This window comes from Gossypium arboreum, chromosome 10 (assembly GCF_025698485.1).
Source record: "Gossypium arboreum isolate Shixiya-1 chromosome 10, ASM2569848v2, whole genome shotgun sequence".
Classification (NCBI taxonomy): domain Eukaryota; kingdom Viridiplantae; phylum Streptophyta; class Magnoliopsida; order Malvales; family Malvaceae; genus Gossypium; species Gossypium arboreum.
The window spans coordinates 125,228,616-125,237,237 of record NC_069079.1 but is presented as its reverse complement, the minus strand read 5'-3'; the positions used below and the strand labels follow the sequence as shown (position 1 = coordinate 125,237,237).

At 34.0% G+C, this 8,622-nt stretch overlaps 1 protein-coding gene across 1 annotated transcript; it reads right to left on the bottom strand.

Moving 5' to 3' along the window:
- Window positions 1–4,799: 4,799 nt before the first annotated feature.
- On the bottom strand, window positions 4,800–6,381 carry LOC108451303 (ankyrin repeat-containing protein BDA1-like). Its single transcript, XM_017749007.1, has 2 exons — window positions 5,788–6,381; window positions 4,800–5,699 (listed from the first exon to the last, which is right to left on the bottom strand). The coding sequence occupies exons 1-2, from the start codon at window positions 6,379–6,381 to the stop codon at window positions 4,800–4,802; spliced, it is 1,494 nt and encodes a 497-aa protein (XP_017604496.1).
- Window positions 6,382–8,622: the final 2,241 nt, after the last annotated feature.

Sequence of the window (8,622 nt, the reverse complement as noted above, 5' to 3'; positions counted from 1 at the left end):
GTTTTAACCTTCCCCACTACCAAAAATATATACTTAATTTGCCTACCTCTTCTGATTTTATATTGTTTCCTTGTCGACCGCAATTGACGGACCATACCAGTCTAATTTTTGAACGAATCGCTTTCAGTGGTTAAACCCTTCCAATTTTTCTCCTCCTATTGTCAATTGGCCCCTTCCTCACACCTGCTAGTTCAGGAAAGGCGAGTGAATTGTATAGATTAATCTAATGAGATGGAAATGTTTTTAGGCCGCATTGATGACACTTCATTACAGTTAGCTGCTGCTTTGGGTTCCTCAATGGAAATTATGAACTAAAAGCCATCATTCGGCTAAGAAACTGAGTCAACAAGGGTTTGACCTCAATTCATCTTTCAGTTAATAGAGAGATGACCTTTCGTTTCTTGGAAATTGATAAGGATCTTGTTCGTGACGGAGCGAAGAAGTTTTAGACTCCATTGGAGTACAATAGTAAAGTTCTAAAATATAATACTATTAAATATGACATAACAGATCCAAGTTTATTAACATTTATATCATATTTCTGGTCATAACACATTGTAAATTAAATTAAAATTTTATGTAATTTTGAAATTTAATTATTATTAAAATTATTAAAAAATATTTCAATATTAACAAAATATATTTTTAATTAAAATTACATAAAGTACATTTATAAATTTTTCATCATAATTTTGTTTTTACTTTAACTATTAGCCTTTTCAATAAAATAATAATGATTTCTTTTCACGATATCAAGGTGGCTTCCTCATTCACACCACGCGGCGCCATTTTCTTTAAACTTTTGACTATCAACATATCAAAGGCATAATCGAATTAATACTAAATGATTAAAAACTAAATCCATTGTTAAGGATAACTCTTATTTCAGTCAAATTTAAGATATAATATTTTAGTTAAATTCTGTTTATTTATTTCAATCAAACTTTTGTTAGTTTAGATTATTTTATTATTATTTGACTTATGAATTTAGCATATAAATTGGCTCTTTTACAACCTTAGAAAACACACTCATTAGATATTAGAACTCATAGAGAATGTTGTGTTTACGTTTTGAGAGTTCTTTGTTTTCGGGTTTTCGAGGTTTAGTTTTTATTTTCTTCTTCTGCACTCTTCGTTCTTTTGCCATTATAGTAAAATTATCTTTGCCCGTGGTTTTTTTTGGAGGGGTTTTTCCACATTAAATTTGTGTGTTTAATTTCTCAATTTATTCTGCTATTTTTTTTAACTTGTTGCTTAATTGGGTCTATCCCAACAAGTGGTATCAAAGCTAGTTCAATTTTTATAGATCAGCCCATTCAAAGATGACAGCAACAAGGTTTGAAATTGAGAAGTTCAATGGTGAGACAAATTTCAATCTGTGGCATGTTCGGATGATGACAATTCTAGTTCAAACCAACTTAAAAAAGGTTGTTACTGGGAAAAAACCTAGGAATCTAAATCAAATAAAATAGGAAGAACTTGATGAAAAGTCTTATCTGTAATCGAATTGTGCCTCACTAATACGGTATTGTAGGAGGTATTGATGGAGAAGACCTCATCCGCTTTGTGGAAAAGGTTAGAAACTCTTTATGCGACTAAGTTTTTGGCTAAACGTTTATTGTTGAAACAAAGTCTATTTACGTTTCGCATGAACGAATGTGAGCTTCTTAGAGATCACATCAGTCAATTCATTACTCTTTTAAATGTTTAAAGAATGTTGAGGTTCATATTGACGATGAAGATTAGGCTATGCTATTATTGTACTCTTTACCCCCTTTATACAAGTCTTTCAAGGAGACTCTGATTTATGGTAGATACAAACTCTCGTTCGAAGGTGTGAAGGGTCATTTGTTGAGTAGAGACAAACTCGACAATGAGCTTCATTTGGATAGCAAGGTAGATAGGCAAGCTTTCGTTTTGATAGCATCAAAGAAACGAGACAAAAGTTGTCGCTATTATAAAAAGTTAGGCCACGTCAAAGCAGTTTGTTATAAACTGCGAAATAAAAGAGCTGCTAAGAGTAACGAGGAAGATGTAGCTGGTGCTAATTTGGCCGATGAAAGTGGTGATGATTTCTTGTTAGTGTCAACGAGCGAAAACACCAAGCTCACATCCGAGTGGATCCTAAATTCGTGATGTTCTTTCCACATATGTCCCAATAGAGAATGGTTCTCCACATACAGTTCGGTTGAAGGTGGAGTTGTGCGTATGGGAAACGATTCATCTAGTAAGGTAATTGGTATTGGTACTATTAAAATTAAGATACACGAGGGGACGATTAGGACACTCTCAGATGTTAGGTATGTACCTGATTTACGAAAGAATCTCATCTTATTAAGTATTTTTTACTTGAAAGGATGCAGAATCAACATCGAGTCGAACGACATTAAAGTATCTCGTGGAATTCTCGTTTTGTTAAAAGGTAAAAGAACCAACAGTCTTTATATTTTGAAAGGTTCTACAGTGACCGGTGAAATCGAGCATCCCTCGTCCGTTACGGAGTCGAAGCCAACTCGTTTGGCATGGAGGCAACTTGGTCATAAGAGGAAAAAATGTATGAGTGTTTTGTTGAAAAGAGGTTCTCTTTTTTATACAGGTTTTGAAAAGTTAGGGCACTGTATTCATGAAAATCAGACTCAAGTTAGTTTTAATTTGGCAGTGTACAAGTCAAAGGCTACAAGTCTTCCAGTTTCTAAGTACAAATTCGACTCAATTAATTCATAGTTCAAGATAAGCCCATGGCTGGCTTTGGCAAAGATGGCATTGTGGAAATATGAGTCAAGGTGGAGGTTTGTTAAGTATGACTCCTATTTCGGTCAAATTTGAGAAATAATCTTTCAGTTAAACTCTGTTTATTTATTTCAATCAATCTTTGATTAGTCTAGATTATTTTATTATTATTTGACCTATGAATTTATCATATAAATAGGATCTTTGACAACCTTAGAAACCACACCTGTTAGAGATTAGAACTCATAACACATTTAGAGAATTTTGTGTTTACGTTTTGAAGGTTCTTTGTTTTTGGGTTTTCGGGGTTTTGTTCTTATCTCCACCTTTTGTACTTTTCGTTCTTTTGCCATTATAGTAAAATTATATTTGCCCGTGATTTTTTTTATCCTCTTTAGAGGGTTTTTCCACATTAAATTTGCGTGTTCAATTTCTCAATTAATTCTGCTATTTTTTTCACTTGTTGCTTAATCGAGTCGATCCCAACATTCATAGAAGAAGCAATTCTTTCAACCTTCACCACCGCTACCAATAATATATACTTAATTTGCCAGTCTTTTCTTACTTTATATTGTTTCCTTGTTGTCCGCTTTGACGGACCATTCCCTTCTTTACACATTAGTTCTCCTTGCCATTTTGTCTCATCCAACTGTCAATAGGTCCCTTCCTCACAAATGCTAGTACAGGAAAGGGTAGTGAAATTGTATAGATTAATCTAAAGTGATGGAAATATTTTGAGGCCGTCTTGATTAGAGGTGTGCATGGGCCAGGCTACCTAGCCCATCTCGAAAGCCCGCCTGAAAAATGGGAGGGTTCGGGTAAAAATATAGGCCCGAAATATGGGTTTAGGCAAAAAAATTAGGCCCGTTTAGAAAATGGGTCGGGCTCGGGTAAAAGCGCCCTAGCCCGACCCAAATTATATATTAAATATATTTTTTTTAATTTTTAATCATATTTACATTTTATTTTCAATTTTAATATAATCACTTTTTATTATATTTTTAATTTGTGTATTGTTTTAAGAATTGTTTTAGTATTATTTTTATTTATTTCTTGTTTTAATATTTGTTTTAAATGTATTTGATTTATTATATTTTAAATTTTTTATTTAATGAATTAAGCTAAAAATTTAATATCGGCCGGGCTCGGACTTAACAATTTTATTTTGGCGGGCCAAGCCCGGCCTAGAAAACGGGCCTAAAATTTTGTTTGTCAGGCCCGCCCGCCCATGCACACCTCTAGTCTTGATGAGGTAGAGTTTTTGAACCTTGTAATTGGTGATTAATTTAATTCTTTTTGAAAGATTAATGATAAATTTAATTCTTTTTGAAAGATTAATGATAAAATTTAATTTAAAAAAGTTAAATTAACCATATTCAGTTCATTAATACTCTCACTCTATATAAATAATATATATAAATACCAACTCTAAAATTAAAAAATAGTGTTTTGGTCGGTTGAGTCTTAGTTCGACTGGTATCGCCATTGTTGCCAACACAAGAGGACGTGAGTTGGATTGACATCCTCCTATTTAAAAATTAGGGTGAGTTAATTTATAGATAATTTTAGATATTATACATAAAAAAAGAAAGTAAATATGATAAAATTAATGTTTAAAAAATAATAGTGTAGTGAAATTGTATGCAAGGATGGTTAAAATTCTTGGCACATCCATTTAACAAAGTATTTGTGGATTTGCCTACGCCCAATTCGACCCAAAATATGTACTTTTCATCTTATCCCATCCAAATTTAGTCTATTTAAATTTAAAAGAATTTATACAACTCAATCCTCCTGTATTTACTTTATTAATTTTTTTCTCTCGAAACTTAAATAATACAATATGTATTAAAAAGTTTAACCATTAATAATATATGTTATACTAATTAGAATTATAAAATAATATTAGCACACCATTTTTTTTAAAAAAAATAACATAAACCACTTAATCTAAACTTAAGATGAACTTCTTTACCAATGGAATAAACTTGATTTATTTGTTGATGACCATCACTGATACAAACCCGAAAACTTCGTTACGGTTTCGAGGTCTAGATTAAACGGACCCACTAAACTGGGCCATACATAAAAACCATGTAGCCAATGTCGACGATCAGTACGAGGAAGAAGAATTTTGGTTTGGAAATGTTTACGCTCCTGCAAACATAAAACATGGTCTGGTATTCTACAAGGAAAACCAGCAATATTGAGAAACTAACATTACAAACGGAGGCTACATCATATAATAAGTGTGTGTCTTTATTGGAAAACTCGAATGAATGTTCCCATGACCATGAGGAAACATCAAATAAATGCATGTAAGATTTCCCAAAGAAGGCAAGTGTTAGAAGAATCAAGGAAGAGAATATTGGATGAGGTGGTAGGAGAAGTGCTGTTAAAAACACTGCTGCCCAAAATGTCAAAGTGTTGTAAAACCAAAATGAGGAGGTTTCAAATGTCCAATCATCTTCTTTGGAAACGTCCATTGAGGAGGGACTGGGTATGGGTGCAGAATTGATGTCGGTTTTATGCAAAAATGTGTGGGAATTGAGAGGCTCATCTTGACTTGAAGAGACTTGGTATTTTATGGATGGACTGTCATCAGGCTTCATTGGAGGATTTAAAGAGGCTTCGTAAGTGGTTGTTATAATTAGCACTGTCACTACTAGAAATGTGTTCCGCATCTCATGTGCCATACCCTTCTTTCCTCGACCTGCTCTTGTTGCCCATTTTTGAGACCGTGACATCTTGTCTTTTAAAGATTCGATGTGTAATGAAGAGATGGAGGTATTGGGAAGCGAGGAAGAGGAACCACTCAAACCTCCAGCTTTGCTTAGCATAACTATAATCCTATCCGCTTGCCTTTCATTCCATGGGTATTGTGATTGGATATCTAGTGCTGTTAATCCCTCCAAATTTTTGGCATTGATTTGGTCTTGCCGCATGTGTTCCAGCAATACTTTTACCACCTGTTAATAAAATATTCATATAAGGAACCCTTTTATCATACATATATACTCATCAATAACTGACTTAATGACAAAAATTAGCATATACCCGTGGTCTGTTTCTGATAGCTGCAATGTGTAAAACAGTGTTGCCGTCAATGTCTGGCCAACTCAGTAGTTCTTTCTCCCATCGGGGAGACTCATACCAACTTCTCATAAGCCACCCCACCAAGACTTGGAAAGCTTCGAACATGTCGTTTTTCACAGCAAGATGGAAAACCGTCTCATCTCGAACTGTCATATCTTGAATAGCCTGAGGACAAACCTCAAGAAACTTCTTCAAAAGATTCAAGTTTTCATTTTGAACCACATGATGCAGAGGAGTGAGGTCCTCCCTACCTTTGACACGGACAAGGCCTTCATCAAACCTGAGGAGTCGAAGCACTGCATGAGTTCTGTGATTTTGCAGAGCCAAGTGCATGGGGCTAAACCCAGCTTGGTTTAGCTTTCTTGCAAACGTTGGCTTTAATTTGATCATCTCCAGCATAAACTCAATATGCCCAGCAGAGGCAGCTACATGCAATGGAGTATGAAAAAAAGGCACATCATCAATACGCTCTAAAACATAGGGATCATTCAGAATCAACTCATACAAGAGGTTAATATCTCCTGTTTGGGCAGCCTCTATCATCCTCTCATCCATAGCTTTTCTTTTGGGGGTAATAAATTGAGCAGTAAATTTTCAGATTATTGAAAATTGAAAACTAAGGAAATTTGCCACAAAACACAGAAAAAAGAACCAGAAGAGAATGTAGGAAAGGAAATATAACTTATATTTTGCAAAAACACAGGAATCTGACCAAAATTTATACATGATTCGAACACTCTTCTCTCAAAAAACAAATTTCATCCAAAGTCGAAGGAAGCTTCTAAGTACTCTAAAGCCATAGAAAATACACATCCAGTCCAAATCAAATGCAGCTCAAGTGGATTAAATAATTTGATTTTATAGGTGAGTAAAACACACTAATTTGAGAAAATAAAATGTCCTGAAAGGTCTAGGGAAATTTCGAAGTAGGAAATCTTAGACCAAACAAAGAACAAGCTAAATGAGTGGTGAAGGGAGTGATGACAGAATAATTTAGTGGACTATGATTAACACGTGCTGCCCAAAAGGTCAAGTGTTGTAAACCAAAACGAGGAGGGTTCAAATGTCCAATCATCTTGCTCCAAAACGTCCATTGCGGAGGGACTGGAAACTACCAAAAAAGAATAAGGTTTCCAGTTTGAACCACATGGCGCACAGGAGTGAGGCCCTCCCTCCCTCTGACACAAACAAGGCCTTTGTCAAACCTGAGGAGTCGAACCACTGCTTGAGTTCTATCATTTTGCAAAGCCAAGTGCATGGGGCTAAACCCATCTTGGTTTAGCTTTCTTGCAAACCACGGCTTTCAGTTGATCATCTCCATCAGAAACTCAATTTGCCCTGCAGAGGCTGTAACATGCACTGGAGTATGAAGAAAAGGCACACAATCAATACGCTGTAAAACATATGGATCATTCTTAATTAACTCATACAAGACATTAATATCTCCTGTTTGTGCAGCCTCTATCATCCTCTCATCCGTACCTTTTTTGTGGGAGGTAATAAATTATGCAGTAAAGTTTCAGATTACTGAAAGCTGATGAAATTTGCAACACAACACAAAGAAGAAAGAACCAGAAGACAACATAGAAAAGGAATTAGAACCTACATTTTGCAAAAACACAGGTAGCTAACCACAATTTATACATGAATTAAAAACTCTAGTTTGAGGAAACAAATTTCTTCCAATGTCCAAGGAAATTTCCAAGTACCAAAGGCATAGAAAGAAGGTATCCACTCCATATAAAATACACATTAAATGTAAAGGTTGATTTTTTAAATGATATAAACGCACTAATTTGAGAAAATAAACATCTTTAAAGGTCGGAGGGAGTTTCAAAGCACAAAATCTTGGACCATACAAAAAGCAAGCCGGAGTGGTACTAAAAGGAATGATGAAGAAAATTTTATTTAGTATATGTTAGCTCGTAGATTTGATAATTGTTCTCATAGTAGGAGCTTAAAATATGGGCCTAAAAATTTATCTAAGTCCAGATCAAAATAAAATTATTAAGTCCGAGCCCGCCCATATTAAATTATTTTAGTTTATTTTATTAAATAAAAATTTTAAAATATAATAAATCAAATACATTTAAAAATATAAAAACAAATATTAAAACAAGAAACGGATAAAAAAATGAAACTAAAACAATTCTTAAGACAATAAACAAATTAAAAATATAAAAAAAGTAGTTATATTAAAATTAAAAATAAAATGTAAATATGATTAAAAATAAATAAATATATATATTTAGTATATAATTCGGGCCGGGCCAAAAAAGTTTTACTCGAGGCTTGACCCATTTTCTAAACGGGCATCATTTTTTTACCCAAACCCATATTTCAAGCTTATATTTTTACCCGAACCCTCCTATTTTTTAGGCGGACCTTTGGGCCTAGCCGGGTAGCCCGGCCCATGCACACCTCTAGTCGTAAGCTAGGAAACAACCAAACAACCAAATTAATGCGTTTAATTGTTAATCAGATTACATGCTTGGCTGCCGTCCGAAGGTGCCTTAATGGTTTTGAATGTATATTTTATGTTGTTCAAATGTTGTAGAATGGCAGTTGTCTTAATGGTTTTAAATGTTAATTTTTATGCTGTCCGAATCTGGTATATCGTTATGAGTTGAGATGTGGTTGTCCAAAGATTAAATTAAAAATAATAAATTAATCTTTAATTAAAATGGTATTAATATACTGAAGTTGGGAGTTAGCTAATGTTGTCCGAATAACAATATATCTTATGCTAAATTTAAATGTTGAAAATTATGATGTCCTAAACTGAAATTAAAAGAA